Source organism: Stegastes partitus, unplaced genomic scaffold (genome assembly GCF_000690725.1).
Source record: "Stegastes partitus isolate 25-593 unplaced genomic scaffold, Stegastes_partitus-1.0.2 Scaffold780, whole genome shotgun sequence".
NCBI classification, from domain to species: Eukaryota; Metazoa; Chordata; class Actinopteri; family Pomacentridae; genus Stegastes; species Stegastes partitus.
Window position 1 is genome coordinate 3,385 of NW_007578511.1, and position 15,956 is coordinate 19,340.

General features: G+C 42.6%; 3 protein-coding genes across 4 annotated transcripts in view; 1 reads left to right on the forward strand and 2 right to left on the reverse strand.

Moving 5' to 3' along the window:
• The window catches only part of LOC103364792 (platelet glycoprotein V), a gene marked incomplete at its 3' end in the record, with an annotated part of 3,622 nt that extends 3,380 nt beyond the window's left edge, over positions 1-242 (reverse strand). The window contains exon 1 of the mRNA XM_008292049.1: positions 224-242. Coding sequence (XP_008290271.1) covers positions 224-242 — 19 coding nt within the window. The remainder of the gene's footprint in view (positions 1-223) is intronic.
• Positions 243-3,896: 3,654 nt separating this feature from the next.
• On the reverse strand, positions 3,897-5,026 carry uts2d (urotensin 2 domain containing). The gene is made up of 5 exons (XM_008292029.1): positions 4,927-5,026; positions 4,709-4,813; positions 4,591-4,628; positions 4,353-4,443; positions 3,897-4,278 (listed from the first exon to the last, which is right to left on the reverse strand). Exons 1-5 carry the CDS (start codon positions 5,024-5,026, stop codon positions 4,253-4,255), a joined length of 360 nt encoding a protein of 119 aa, XP_008290251.1. The 3' UTR covers positions 3,897-4,252.
• A 2,955-nt stretch (positions 5,027-7,981) lies between these two features.
• The window catches only part of ccdc50a (coiled-coil domain containing 50a), a 22,373-nt gene continuing 14,398 nt past the window's right edge, over positions 7,982-15,956 (forward strand). For both annotated transcript variants that reach the window (XM_008292030.1, XM_008292031.1), the window contains exons 1-3: positions 7,982-8,246; positions 11,338-11,400; positions 14,955-15,084. In XM_008292030.1, coding sequence (XP_008290252.1) covers positions 8,192-8,246; positions 11,338-11,400; positions 14,955-15,084 — 248 coding nt within the window. In that variant the 5' untranslated portion in view covers positions 7,982-8,191. The remainder of the gene's footprint in view (positions 8,247-11,337; positions 11,401-14,954; positions 15,085-15,956) is intronic.

Genomic DNA, 15,956 nt, shown 5'->3' on the forward strand with positions numbered 1-15,956 from the left:
GGGGAAAGTAAAAAACACTCCAGGTGAAAACATCAAAATTCAGCCAAAATATTTTACTGAACTCTGTTTTAAGCATCAAATCAAAGTAATAAATAAACTCTGTATCGTGTATTTCATAGAAAATCTGGAGTTAAATTGTGAACATAGTGAAAGATTGTTTTTAGTGAAGAAACGTGAGATCATTTTCTCTCCTGAACCAAATCGACTGAAACGCTCTCCTCACCTCTGAAGCGAGGCTCCATCGTCGGCGCTTCTCTCGTATGTCGTTGTGAAGAAGTGAACGTTTTCTGTCTATGAAGTTTTTTTGACGCCTGCTTCGCCGACACGCCACCCAACAGTCGCCCCACACATCCGGCATGTTGCCTAATGTGTGACCTTAACTCCCAAACTCAACCGTTTGGGGCTTCCTTAAAATATTGTGGGCACACTTTTTTCTTTTTTTTAAATTAAAAATTCCTTTTACTGTTTTTTTTTTTTTTTTTTTAATTAAAAATTCCTTTTACTGGACATTTTATGACTGTAAATAATATTGGATCCAGTGTAGACTCACAGTTTTTGTTTTAAACTATATTTATCAGGACTTTTTTGTTAAATTATAGATTATAGTCCCAGTTTTTGTGTTTTTTTTATTTCATGCCAGCAGTTTATTCTCATAATACGCTGAGTTATTGTTATTATTATTATTGTTGTTGTTGTTGTTGTTATTGTTGTTATTATTATTATGCTTTTTTTATTATTATTATTATCTCGTCTTGAGCTGTATCAGAGCTTCTAAAACCATTAAAAACTGACATGATGCTGTGGGTTTCGCTGGTATCTTGAGCTCCACGGAGGCCGATGGTTCATTTCCTGCAGCTTATCAGGACAGGATGGGCTCAGCCTGCTTCCACTTCACGGGCTGAGCTCGAACTGATAAATCTTATTTCTGGAACGAGTCGTGCAGTTTGTGCCTGATGCCTGTTTAATGTGACAGAACAGAGCTGGATGATCGTCCCAGTGAAGAAAAACTGACGTTCACAGTCACATTTTTAAGGATCTGACCCAGTTGTGTTTCTACAGTCAGTGAGAACAGGAACATGTGCTAATTTGTGATTCTCTTTAAATTAATGTTTCTGAATTATCTTTACTGGCATTAAGAATGTTAACAGTCTGCAAACGTCCCCCTGTATTTAAAAATAAAAAAGTCGTAAAGTTACAGGAGTTAAAGTTAAAGGAATCTGAATTTTTAAACCTTTTTAGTCACAATTTGCAGTTGATCAACGATTAGTTGTAAGATTTTGACATTTTCTTGTAGACTTTTATTTCTTCTTTAATGTTTTTATTTTTAATTTTTATTATTTTTTCATTTAGTTATTTATGTATTTGTGTATTTTTGTATTTTTTATACACATTATATCACATTTTCTGTGCATATTTCCTTTGCTTTTAAAGTGACATTTAAAAGCGCTTTAAAAGCAAAAATAAATAAACATAGAAATAGAAAAAATAAAATAAAAAAGGAAAAACAATATTGTAAAAAATTAATTAAAAAATAAAAACATAATAAATAAATAGTTATTATTTTTGTTATTTTATTCATTTGTCTTTATATTTCTACTTTTATTAGTCTTTTGTTTTATGGATTAATTTTCAATCAATATTGCTTTATATTACACGTACATTATTTCTATTTTATTTTATTCATTCTTCTTTTTGTTTCCACTTTTATTTTCTTATTCTTTTATTGATTTATTTTTGTAATTTGGCACTCTCACTGCTCCATACTTTTGGCCTTCTCATGATAATCTATAATCTATCTGATGTAAAAACACCACTGATTTTTCCTTTTTTCTTTTTTCTTTTTTTTTTTTAATGTTTTAGATATTTTTTGTTGGATGTTTTAGACGTTTTTTTTTTTAGGTGTTTCAGATGCGGCACATTTAGCACAAAGGCCGCTCAGTGACGTTGTGACTAAAATGTGCTGCACTTCATTTCTATTGCATAAAATCTGTTGCAGCTGGTTTCTGGAGCCGGTTCAACAGCCTCAGCGTCGCTGAATCATTGTTGAAAGCCTCTAACTTACAGTTTTCATCAGGCAGACGGGAAAAGAGTTTTTCAGATCTCACTCCGGCCTGGTGGTAAAGAAACGGAGGCGTATTTTATTTTTTTTCTCTTATTGCTGAGCTCAGGTTTTGGTCGTTTTGTCTCACGGTGCTGCAGAAGTTTTCTCAGGTGATGTGTTAAACGCCATCGTCAGGCGGACGCTGGGTTTGTAAAGCGTGTGCACGTGGCTGACGTTCTGTGACTCAAGGCAGAAGTCATCCCTCTGTGCTGCTTCAGCCTGAACGCAGCTCGGCGTCACATCCAGCGTGGTTTTCCTGAAACCTCGTGCTCGCTATGATTAACGCCTTTTCTCTGCAGCGCTGCCTTTGTTTGGACAAAAAGCTCGTGACTCAGCTCCTCTGAAAGATCCAAACTGTGCAGTGAATCAGGCGTCGCTGCAGATGTTCAGGTAGACGCTGATCACCTCAGTTTAAAGGATCTGATGGATGCAGTTTTAATGTAGTAATCAGGAACATATCGTAAAACAGGAAGATGATCCTGGTGTCTAATGGAGGTAAAAATGATCCTTTCTTTGTCAAGAACTTGTTCTGACCAACCACCATCACACATGCTGACACACACGTGGACATAATAGTTGGTACCCCCCGGTTAATGAAAGAAAAACCCACGACGGTCACAGAAATAACTTGAATCTGACAAAAGTAATAATAAATAAAAATTCACTGAAAATTAACCAATGAAAATCAGACGTTGCTTTTGAACTGTGGTTTAACAGAATTATTTCAAAAAAATAAACTCATGAAACAGGCCTGGACAAAAATGATGGTACCCCTAGAAAAGACTGAAAATAATGTGACCATAGGGACATGTTCAATCAAGGTGTTTCCTCTAATTAGCATCACAGGTGTCTACAAACTTGTAATCAGTCAGTCGGCCTGTTTATAGGGTTACAAGTAGTCACTGTGCTGTTGTGGTGGGTACCACATTAGACTTGGACCAGAGGAAGCGAGGGAGAGAGTTGTCTCGGGAGATTAGAAAGAAAATGATAGAGCAGCATGTTAAAGGTAAAGGCTGTAAGACCATCTCCAAGCAGCTGGATGCTCCTGTGACTACAGCTGCACAGATTATCCAGAAATGTAAGATCCATGCGACTGTAGCCGACCTCCCTGGACAGGAACATTGATGACAAATGGAAGAGACGGATATACGAATGGTACCAAAAGAGACAACCTCTAAAGACGTTAAAGGTGAACTCCAAGGTGAAGGTCCATCAGTGTCAGATCGCACCACCTGTTGTTGTTTTTACCAACAGTTTTGTCCACATGTGTGTATAAGCCTTGAAAGTTTACCCAGAATGTACTTTTTAAAAAAGTATTCTCTGATGAATGATCAGAAAACACAAAAAAAGTTCATCAATATGCACATTGAACCAGATCTTGTATTAATTGTACTGGTGGTTTCAGACTTTGCAGCAGCAACTTAGTGTAAATGCAGATAAAAAACAACAAGGATGAGGCTCAGTGAATGTCTAATACCCTTCAAATGTGGAAAAATCAGGTTCTCGTCTGAAGAACTGAGTCACAATTCAGTGAGGTTTGAAACAGCACCTCGTTTAGTTGACTGTCTGTTATTAGTTTTCTTATTTTTTACTGTTATTTTCTGTGAATGCTTTTGTTGTGATTCCAGTTTCTTTCTCTTTATGCTCCGTTTGTTGAGTTTATTCTAATCTCGAAACACTTCTTCAATAAAAAAACAACAAGAACTCCGACACAAGCAGCACAGATTCACATAATCATTTTATTTACATTGTAAAATTACCAGCAGTGCGTTTTGTTTTTTAAAAGCAGTGACAGGTGAGATGTTTGTGGTATAAAAACACGTCGCGCCCAGTTCTGCCACAAGAGGGCGACAAAGAACACAAGCAGCAGGCAAAATAAATTAAATAAAAAACAAACAAACTCCCGGGGAAAATAATTCTTTGCAGTCAAGTACGTTTCGTCACATCTGACCCTCAAGTATTTCCAGTGAGCAGCCGATTATTTACAGATCTTTCGGGACACGAAGCGTTTTAATCGATGACGCTGATCATGGTACGACTCTATATTGCTGGAGTAAATACAGTGTGATTATATTACTGGTGTTGTGAGTTTTTTTAAGGCTATGTTGGGCTTTTGCAGCAAGATTTCACAGTGATCCTCCTCCGGTCGGGTCAGACGCAGTACTTCCAGAAACAAGCTGCGGCAGAGAGATAGAAAAAAAAAATCAAAATCAATCCAACAAGTAACGAGAGGGATTTCTGTTTAACTCACGTTCGCCTCGCTTCCTGGTTATGGATTTGCCTTCTGCCATGTTCGCCGTGATCTTCCTCTCCAGCTCCAGATCCTCCCGCAAAGCTCGCAGCTGCAGGCGGAGATCAGAGTGATTGAAGGCGAGCTGCCGTCACCTCAGAGTCAATACATCATCAGGGGCTCTGCCCACTTAGAGCTGATTGATTCTGATATAAAACTTCACTCAATTGGTCAAAATTCTCTTTTTAAAAAGCCTCACCTCCTCCAGCTCAGCTATCTTATTGGCCAGCTCAACACCTGCAGAAAGGAAATCTGGTTAACGCACGAGCACAGAATGCATTTATGTTGTTTAGATTTTCTTTTCCTGCTCGTCTCACCCAGAGCGTCGTCCTTGTCGACAGGAACTAAGCTTTTGTGTAGTAATAGTGCTAGGATCTTGCTCTGGGAGTCTGATTCTTCTTTGGAGTTAAAAACATGGTTTCCTGCAGGCACAGAGCAAATAAAAATGGCACCAAAGACAGATGAAAAAAAAAAATGCACATAACTTGTTGCAGATTCTGCAAAAACAAACTTTGCATGTTTCTTGCACACTCACCAGGGATGAACATGCTCCTTCCCTCCACATGGAGAACTCCCTGCAGCAGCAACAAACCCAGGAGTCCCAAACAGTAGCTCTCGACCGAGACCCTGTCCATTTCACTCGGCGAATACGATCCCAGGCTAATTCCGCGCTGTGAGACTCGAGGCAACAAAAAAAACATCCACTCCCTTGAGCCCGTCCCGTCAATATATTTATACCTTGGCCAGCCTGAAGGGAGGAGCCCGGCGGCGGCACTAAATCATCAGCTCGTCATCGTGGACTTCGTCAATAGGCCACGTTCTCGCGCGGACCGTGAAGCGTCTGAATGAAATACGGTGACGTCGCAGTAACCCTACATCACTGTGACACCAGCAAATCAAGCAGAGAGCGAGTTATCAATCAGCCGGCTGCTTACGACGGACCACAATCAGATGTTCTTGGCGCTCGCGAGTCTTTTTCTTTTACATTAATTGCTTCTTTAAATAGGCCCGCGGTGGCACGGCGGCCCGGGAAGTGAATTGATTCGGCCCCTAAGTGCACCAGGGATGAGCTCCTCAGTCTTGGCTCGAGGGCTGATTTGGAGCCGGAGGAACATCCATCACGGAGGCCGAGCGCCTCCCCGCATCCAGGCAATCACATCTCACGGCTCCGCATTGTGCCGCTGCCCCGCTTAGGGGAGGCAAGCTGGCAGACACCTGCCGAGTTTGGCCGCTGAGGGATTCATAAAAGTCCCCTCAGATGAGACTTACGGAGCCTCGTAGTCAAGAACTTTCCACAAACACTTTGCTGCTGGAAACACAGAATGATGTGGAGCCTCGCAGAGAGGCAGGAGGCCGCCTGGAGGCCGAGCTCCAGGTTTTAGTCACGTCAAGTAATTTCAGTGTGTTGATGGAGCAAACAGAAGGAGTCGAGCTCAAATAAAACCCATCCATCCATCATCTCTACACCTTAATCCTCACTCGGGTCGTGGGGGGCTGGAGTCTATCCCAGCTGACTCAGGGTGAAGGCAGGTTCACCTGGACAGGTCACCAGTCTATCACAGGGCCACACTTAGAGACAGACAACCAAGCACACTCACATTCACACCTACGGACAATTTACAATCACCAATTAACCTCAACATGTTTCTGGACTGTGTGGGAGGAAGCAGGAGAACCCGGAGAGAACCCACGCTGCACGGGGAGAACATGGAGACTCCACGCAGAAAGATCCTGGGTGTCCTCCATCCTCCCTGTGATAGACTGGTTACCTGTCCAGGTGGCCCCTGGGATAGACTCCAGCCCCCCACAACACTAATAGGGATTAAGCGGTGTATAGATAATGGATGGATGGATGATCCTGTCTGATCCTATTTTGCAGGTTGCCATCCAGTTTTGTCTCTTTTCGTATTTTATTCGATTCATTTTTGTCATAATCTTGCTGCTGGTCGTCTTTAACGCGTGCAACACTTTGCTGCATTAATTAGATAAATGTCAAATGCTTCCAAATGTCTTTGCAAGAGTGTCGCTCAAACACTTTAACCAGCTCTGAGTTTCAAGTCATCAGTCCTGCATCAGTGTCAGAGGTCAGACTGAACTCGCAGCATCTCGCTGAAAATCAGCATCAGGACGAATTCAGCCTTAAACATGGACACAGCTCATATATATCTATTAATGAAGCTATTTATCTATAAATGGAAAGCTGCTATCCAGTCATTATTATCAATGCGCTGTATTCAGTTAAAACCGTAACAGGAGGAAGGTGTGGCAGGTTCATGCTGGACACTAGAGGGAGCAAAGACATTACCATAATGCCAGAAGCAGCTGCTGAGGAGTCACGTGAGGGTGTGTTGGTTTGAACAGGAAGCTTCAGACACTCTGCTGCTCTCTGTTCAGTCGCTTTACATCATTCATGCTCTGCAGGAAGCATCATTATTAACCCCAAACTCAGTTCACACTCAGAGCTGCTTCATGTTGAACGTTTCTCGCAGCTGCAGACGTTTCTAACACTGAACCTCAAAGGTGCGTCAAGTTGAACACATTCAGCTACAGTCATACAGGAAGTGTGGCGATTCTGCCTTTCAGCATAAAGTAAAAAAACAACGGCTGAAAGGCTTCTACAGATTGAGTGTACTTGAATTTTAGGGGTAGTGTGACAAATATGGCAATTATATAATCTGTGAGTTATTATAGCACAACAGTGTTATGACACCCTCTTGGTATTTCATAATAATTAAACCAATAATAATGATAAAGATAATAACTGTATTTATATAAGAACTTTTTTAAAAACCTAGTTTACAAATTGCTATACAAACAGACTGTAAAAGTAAGGCCAAACAGAAAAACAAAGACCAGAGAGGTAAAAGTGGAGAAATAAAGTTAAACACAGTAAAAGGTTGACAAAATAAATCACCACAACAAACAAATAAAATATTAAAAGCACCAAAAATGTTGTGTAAGGTAAAGAAAAAAGCAAAAGTAGAATAAAAGAAATTTGACTGTTAAACCAAAAAACAAGGTGGTAATAATAAGAATAGTAAATAGGTTAATTCATGGATAAATTAAAATAAGGGGGGGAATGTAGAATTGAATTAAAGCAAGTTTTATTCTAAAAAAAAACTGACATTCTTGTCAGACTCTCATTAAGTTTGTGAAAATGGATAAAATACAGGAGATATTTTCATGGATAAAACTTCTACATAGGTAACTTTTACACACAGAGATGAGTTTTTAGGGTTTGATCAGTGACCAGAGAGGGACTTTAAAATGTTCATACAACATATATGTTAAAATAAATTCCCTTTTTTTGTATTTACTTTGATTGCCACTCATTTACTCACACAATTCATGGGAAAAAAATTTAAAAAATCAAGTACAGCGAGCTTTAACGATCCCCCTTTTATTTTGACACGCGCAAACCGGATATGTGAGTTCAGCGCGCGCGACTTTTCAGGTTGCCGATAGGTTGCGCTGAGGTTGTGCGGAGGTTCGCGGACGGAGGGAGGGACGCTCGTAGGAAAAAATCTGACACGCCAGCTTCAGCAGCAGCAGCAGCAGCCAGGCAATTAGAGCAGCGACGCACCGAGAGAGGGAGGCTACCGAAACTAATCAAAAGGGGCCGAGTAGCACCTGGAACATCGATCCGGTTCGCCGAGGAAGGGAGGCGATCAATCAGGGCTGCCCGTTAACCTTCGGACGAAACGCGGAGGTGTAATTCACCGTCAACGTCTCTGTTTTTTTTTTTTTTTTCCTCTTGTTATTTTTTTTTTTTTTCCCAGTGACTTATTACCGGTGACAACATGGCTGAATGTAACATTAGCATCGACCAGAAGAAGCTACCTGGAGTCAAAGAGGGTAACGTCCATATAGCATGTTTTAAATGTGAGAGCAGCTAGCCGCTAGCTAAGAGGCAGCGCAGCTAAGCAGGCTAACGCTAGCCGAGTGACCGACCGCAGGTGTTAGCCTAGCCTGCTACGGGATGCTAACGCACCGATACTGGCGCTAATTTCACTGTTAACGAACCACAGCTGCTCGTATTTTACTGTGTTGCTGTTGTAATTCACCTGAAGCTGTATTCTGTTTATTTAATTGCAACAGGTTTACTGCTTAATACTGAAGCCGGACTTTCCATTAATATGCTGCATTTATGTGCTTCTGTGATAAACTGACACTCGGGTTACCTGCAAAGGTTCTTATTTGAACACTGCTGTGAAGTGCAGACCTGAAATAACAATGTGCCTGCATAGAGAAATGCATAAATCACTGAAACGCCTAAAAGATGAAGGAAAAAGGCCACATTGGGAATGACTGGGGGCATTTATTTATAGGCAGCAATGTATGATGAACTCTAAACTATCGAATATACTGTAGAAACTAAGAAAAATGATTTAATTTCCTGTTTAAATAATTATAAAAATGGTCTTTAGTTTCTTATTCTAAACACTGTTTTTGCAAAAAATGCTTCCTAATTCCCACATAGTAGCCTGCTGTTGGTGGTCATTCTGGTTTTTGGCTCCAAAAACACAACAGATTGTCCAATATTTAACAAAACGCTGCACTGCTGTTACGATTCAGCGTATTTTTACAGCATTTTACGACCAAGTTGTCTTTAATGCTGCAGTAAGGTGGTCCACATTAGAATGATCAATATTTTCTGTTTCGTCAAACACAGTGTTTGGATGAAGTTGCTTTGTGGAGACGTGGATCTGTATTTATGCACATTGTGTTTGATGTACACGTTGTGCTGCAGGAGTCAGGTGACCTAGAACTTCATCTCTGATCACATGGAGGTGTTGAATGTTTTCAAGTATGTGGTTAGGCCAGAGCGCCGACACGTTCGTCTGACTTGTTGCCTTCGGCGGTAAAACCGCTCTGAAACGCTATCCTAAAAGATTTTAAAAAGCGATAACTCCCTCCCACGTAGCTGTGTGTGCTGTTCTCACTCATGATAACGCGAAAAGTGGAACATTCGCACCGAATCAGTTGCTTCTATCGTGTTGTAGGTTTTCACATATGAGGGTTTTGATTTGTTCTTTTGCTGCTTAACAGTAAACACTAGAAAAAAAAGATTAATAAAAGGATCAAAGTGTTTGCAGGTCGAATAAGAAGCCGGTGTTAAAGGTCACGTATCGGCTGTGGAGGGACGCTGTGCTGCTGAAACGGACCCGTGGTGCTGAAACGGACCCGTCCTGTTGGTGTGAAGCAGCTGCTCGGCAGGATGCTTGTTATTCTGGTCAGAGACACAAGAAACCTGCATTTGCTCTGCTTGTCTCATGTGCCGAGGGAAGGACGGAGAGGGCTGCTGGAGAAGTTTCATCTCTCGTGTTGGGAGAATAGTAAAAAAAAAATCATTTAAATAAGCTGCTCCACTGAAGCAGCGACTGCACACGAAGCACAGAACCCGGCCTCCTGTGGTGGGAGCTGCGTAATCCTTCTGTCACTTGTTGCTCGGTGTTGTTGTTGTGAATACCGGCGGCTTCACGGTGTCGCCTTTGACGAGCTTTTTTTAAAAGCACACAAACCCAAATTGTTGGACGACTTAAAACCACTGCACCAGCCACGATAAGTCGCAGGTTTCTAAGAAGATCAAGCATATGGTTGAAGAATGCTCGGCGTTAATCAAATCCCAAACTGGGCCGAGTCAGTGCGGGGCTTTGTGGAGGTCTCGGCCTGCTCCTCTCAGCATCTGTTTGGTGCCACTCACACATTTGTTCTCTGTTTAACCTTCTTCTCATCAGCGCTTGTGCTAAGCAGTGATTAAGTTCCTCTGATCTGCCTTTAAAGACGCACAATCGCTGTCGGGTCGTCTCTTTATGTGAAGTGATGAGAGCTCCTCATACAGCATCAGGATTAACTGAACGTATACGAGTCATAAAACAACAGCAGCTCGTTAATGGGCTTTTTATTTCCGTCCAGAACCTCAGGGTGGTGCTTCTTCCTGCAGAATGAAGTCATGCTTCTGTTTCTGTATTTGATCTTAACGCAAGTTTTTCAGCAGATGGAAAATCTTGCAGTAGAATTTGAAGAGAACCGTTGCTGAACAGGCTAACGGACGGAACCGGTCCTGGATGTTGTTTGAAGGCCGGTGGATCCCGAGAAACGCTGCCTCGTGTTAGGAAAGCTGTGATGACGTTGGGTTGTCGTGAGTCAACGTTTGTCAGTAATGTCGAAACCGTAAAAGCAAAGACTGTTGGAGTTTAGGTTCGATGTGAAGATGAACGCACAGATGATGGTCGTAGCTCTTACGTTGGAGCTTCAGGCCTCCAACTGAGAACAAGTAATAATTCTGGACGCTCATGTTGTTTCTGCAGAAGAAGAAGCAGCTTTAAAAACATCTCGTCAGCCAGCTCGCAGCTTCTCATTTCTAAATAACTTTATTTTTAACTTTATTTTTAAAAATAACTCAGCATCTTTTCACACAAAGGCAAACAGCGTTTCCTCACTCACGGTTTCACTTCGCGTTGACGCTGACAAAAATGACCAACAGGCTCGCCAGATGGCTTTATCGCTGACAGCATCGGGCCGAGTGTTTTGTGAAAAGCGTCTTTTGATTCATCCAGCAGTCATGTTTCTAAGAACACCGTGCAGCAGCTTATCGTTCACTTGAGCTAATACAAAGAGCCGCTCAACGAGAAATACATTCATTAGATTAGCCTGAACTAGTGTGTTCTGGGTAACTCGTTAAACTTCTTGACTGTCGGTCACTTTTTAAAAAAATAATGAATCATGCATGTGAGCAGATGTAACCTGCAGGATGTGAAACCGACTCAGATTTTAATCTGACTTCTCATCTGCTGCCACTTTGACTTGAACCAGTTTCAGGTTTGAATAAAACAGGAAAAGCTTTTGGTTTTTGAAACTAATTTAGAACGTTGCTTTTTTTTTTTTCAGTAAACCATATTTTCAGTTTGACTCTCTTCCTGTTCTGTTTTTTTTTTTCTTCTAGTGTGCAGAGACTTTGCTGTGCTGGAAGACCACTGCCTGGCCTACAACCTCCAGGAGCAAGAAAGTAAGAAAGATGATTCACGTTTTATTTCTGTCCCATAATCTCCGTACTTTATATTAAGAACATAAAAATGTTGGGATGTTTCCTGCATCGGCCCTGTTGTCACGCTGAGGGCTGTTTTGGTCAAAGGTCACTTCACCTTTGTTTTTCCTCATCGTGGACTCGTTTTTCACTCCAACACAAAGTCCTGAACCTCTGTGGAAACAATAGAGACACACCTATACTGTCTGTGCAATAAAACAAATACCATCAATCAGAAAGGATTTAATGTATGTATTTTGAACAAATTGGAAAAACCTGGAGCAACATGATGTACAGAAAGTGCCCACAGGTGTTACCAACACTGTAGAAGACACAGAAGCTCCACATACTGTAGATGTTTTACTACTTACATTTTATTTTGGCCCGTTTTCTATCAGCTCGGTGTGAACACGGCCGGCAGTTCAACCCAGTTTATCTAAAAAGTCCCAGAATTTTTGTCATGTGACTGTTTCTCGCTGCTGAGTCAATCGTAGCCTCACGGTTGCATCGAGGAACACTAAATTTTTAGCTTTTTGCAGATTCTTGTTAAAGCAAATGATACATTTTAGGCATTTTTCTTATTAGACATGTCGTATAAAGTGGGCTGCAAGGTGGCTTGGTGGTTAGCATCGTTGCCTCGCAGCTAGAAGGTCGCTGGTTCGCGTCCCAGTGAGGACACCCAGGATCATTCCAAGTCTCCATGTTCTCCCCGAGCAGCGTGGGTTCTCTCCGGGTTCTCCAGCTTCCTCCCACAGTCCAAAAACATGCTGAGGTTAATTGGTGATTCTAAATTGTCCGTAGGTGTGAATGTGAGTGTGCTTGGTTGTCTGTCTCTAAGTGTAGCCCTGTGATAGACTGGTTACCTGTCCAGGTGAACCTGCCTTCACCCTGAGTCAGCTGAGATAGACTCCAGCCCCCCTAGTGAGGATTAAAGTGTAGAGATGATGGATGGATGGATGTAGTATAAAGTGATTGTGATGAAATACAACGATTTTAGGCTTGGATTTGGTTCAGTTTCCCCACGAAACAATGACGCATGTTGAAAATGTCACAACAACTGGTAATAAATTGTGTTATTTTCTTTAAAGACAACACGCCTGTAAATGCTGCATGCTCTGGGACTCGGAGGGTTAATGCTCGCTTTGCAAAAGAACAAACCACAAAAGATGTTTCCAGAGTGTCGCAGCAGAAACATGAACGCGGCCCACAATGCTCCACGCTGCCCTTTTCCAAAAACGTGTCGAGTTTAAGCGTCGGTGGCTGCAGCCCGATTAATCCGACATAAAGCCCGCTTCAGCCACACAATTAGGGGAGTGAATGGTGCAGGATGCCACGGCGGGTCTGTAGCGGCGCTGGGCCGCTGCTCCTCATTCCTCTGGATCTCATTAATTTTTGTGTGCTGCAGCTGGAGCACAGAGAAGCCCTGATTCCCGATCTGAGCTGAGACAGCGCAGCGTTCTGTCTGAGCATTTGTTTTTTGTCGTCGTTAGCTTTGTGTTTGTGCTTTCATGGCCCATTAGATGAGCTTTTATCCGAGATCATATGCGAGTAATTAGCTGCATCTTTTTCATGTGATTTTTAAAAAGGAACTTTGGAGGCTCACTACAAAGGCTGTTAAATTGCATTAACATGTTGAAATCTCAGGATGGCGGTTATCACTTCAAATATTAAATGTTATCAAAGGCTTCTTGTGCTTCAGTCGGAGGTGAGCGCTGGTTCTTGCTGAGGTAGTTTGAGGCACTGACTGTTTTTGCTGCCTCTTTAGGGTGTAACTCTGCAGGACAGTTGGCCTGATCAGTGTGCGTACAGTAAAAGCAGAGTCTGTGTTGCTTTGTTTGACAGAAATCAGAGCATTTTCCTGTTGAGCATTTGATCAACAGTTATGCTGATTATACTTGAGAAACTGATTTCAACGGTTATTTTCCCTCATTAATCTCAATTCTTGTCATTTTTCTGCTGATTCTCATTTGATCTTGGCTAAAGTCTCCTTCGGGGAGCCTTAAATTCCTCCCTGCATTCCTCTGACCGACCAAAACAAGGCTTCCTTTCTTCACACACAAGTGAACATCTGCAGATGATGCACTTGCTCACGTCCTTCACCTGCTCTCGTTCACGAAGTGGCTGAAGATTGTGAAGAAGATGAGATTTCTTCTGTGAGCTTTGAGGGTTGGATCGTTTTAGAGACAACATGTTGCTGTGCATAGTTTCTTCTTCTGTTTCCTCAAATGCGTCTCTTTCACCATAGAAGGCAAAAATTACACAACAAGCTCGGCGAGGAAAAAAAAAGGCCAGATGCCACGCAGCCGTAGACTAAGTGCAGATTAGCTGTAATCGCTGTGGTTTCTCATGGTCTGTCCTTCTGTTGTCATTAACCCTCTTAAAGCTTTACCGATCTGTTACCGCCTTGTTGCCGTAATAACCGACCTCTCTCTGAGAAATGTTTGCGTCTCCTTTGACCCCGGAGGTCGCCGAGGAGAACGCCGGCAGCCGGATAGTAAAACGTCGCTTTCTTTTCCTGGATCACATCAACAGATGGACGCCTCAGTCGGGGCTTTGAGGCTTCATTCATTTCAAGTTGCTGCCGAGCCACAGCTGGCTTTTATTTTCATTCAGAACGTCGAGCGTGCAAAACGGCGAGGCATCCAAGTGTCACATGGAAAACATTTCTTTACGGCTGTGTCAGCACTTGGCGTCTTTTATTTCTGGAACGTGTTTTTTTTCTCCATTTTCCAGCGTCTGAGGTTCACAAATCTCGGCTTTCTCACCTCGAGTCCCCTTTCCTCCGAGTGACGTGGACCCTCTTGAATGAACGGATGTCAGAGTGTTCGGTTATGTTTCGTTTTTTTTCCACGTTTGAAAGATGAATCAATTTTCCTGCTGGAAAAACGTGGCAGCGGATAAATGATGGCCGTGTCCTGGGTTGTGACATCAGTTACGCCTTCAAATATTTCCTGTGAGGTGTCACGAACTTAAGCAATTGATCACAGCGTCATCCAGAAAAATCAATGTCACCCCTTGACGTTCTATCAAGTTGGCACAGCTGTTTCCTCGTTCAATCCCGCCAGTCAGAAGCAGAAACTTTATGGAGCTTCTCACGGGTATATTGCCAAATGTAATTTGGTCCTTTTCACCAGGAAGGCGGGAGCAGATCAATAGTCAGGTGAGACAGAGCTGAGCGAGTGAGTGATGCTCTCCATGCTTACGAAGTGCCGGGAGTGCGTCAGCAGGCAGGATTTATCATCTGTTATGGCCCACAACGTGCCGTCACGCAACCTTGGAACGACGCCTCAGCTGCCAGCATTCATTTCTCAGTGACTAAGAGCGCTCGCTGTTCATTACGAGAGGCCCAAGCATCCTCCGCGTTTATCTTGTCCTCCGCAGACCTTCTGAACGATGCCGGCGCTCCTCAGAGAGACGTTTAAAAAGTGCAGATCTGTAAATAAACTCCGCCGTCCGTTTATCGGGTTCGTCATCAGCCGGCTCTGGTTTGTGTGTACACAGTTCTAAGAGCGGCGCTTGTGTGTTTGTGTCCACAGTCGAGAGTCACTTGGCCTCAAACGTCCATAAGAGCCGCCTGGTGCAGAAGGACCTGCAGGTCGCCAAGAAGCTGCAAGAGGAGGAGGACGAGCGGGCCAAGGTCCAGAGCCAGAAACAACACGGCGAAATGTGGGTGTCTCACAAACAAACACGTTCACACAATCTGCACCAAAACAATACACACCAGAGACCCAGGAGGAACCAGGAGCAAGAATTACTTTATGTATTGAAGAATGCAGTCATCTAAGTGTAGAATTCTCAATGTTTTGGTTGATTTTAATCACATTTCTGAAACTACATGCCTGTTGCTTCTCGACATCATCAGAATACTGTTAGAAAGACTGCATGCAGGGTTTGTTGCATTTATGACAGCATCTGCTCCAGATTAGTGTAATCTGATGTAATGACTCCCAAACCTGAGACCAGATTTAGTGTCGCTGCTGCTGTCGATAGCTCCGGCTGATTTATCAGAGCAGATTTAACCCTAAACTAGGAGCTCTGTTATACGTTCATCACCAGAAATCAAGTGTGTTCATGCGCTTAAATTCAGTTTGTGCTTAAGAACAGTTTTGTGTTTTTAGCGCTTACTGAAGAGGAGGTAATTACAGAGTCTTCATTGTACATAAGACGAAACTGACAACTTTTCTGTCAGTGCAGACAATGCGAGCCGATGAAGGCTTCGCTGGATCACAAAATGCATTTTTTGGTCTCCGCTATCAACAGCGGCCATCAAAACAGGACACGAGCGGATGATTCAGAGTTCTTGTGGTCTCTGTGTGGTATCCTCTGCAGCCGTGCCATATAATTATGTCCCTTCAGGGGTTTGGATCAACTCCAGCTGCACGTCCGACACTGTGCAGCATCCACACGTACGGACCGCAGCGGCCTGACGCGAAAACATAAATCAAGCTTCAGTGACCGCTCCTAAACGTAGAGTAGAGTAGAGTAGAGTAGAGTAGAGTAGAGTAGAGTAGAGTAGAGTAGAGTAGAGTAGAGTAGAG

Coding starts and splice junctions, on each gene's coding strand:
- uts2d (XM_008292029.1), bottom strand. CDS start 5,026: ATGGACAGGGTCTCGGTCGAGAGCTACTGTTTGGGACTCCTGGGTTTG. Junction 4,444..4,590: donor AGATAGCTGAGCTGGAGGAG/GTGAGGCTTTTT, acceptor CTCCGCCTGCAG/CTGCGAGCTTTGCGGGAGGA. Junction 4,279..4,352: donor AACCAGGAAGCGAGGCGAAC/GTGAGTTAAACA, acceptor TCTCTGCCGCAG/CTTGTTTCTGGAAGTACTGC.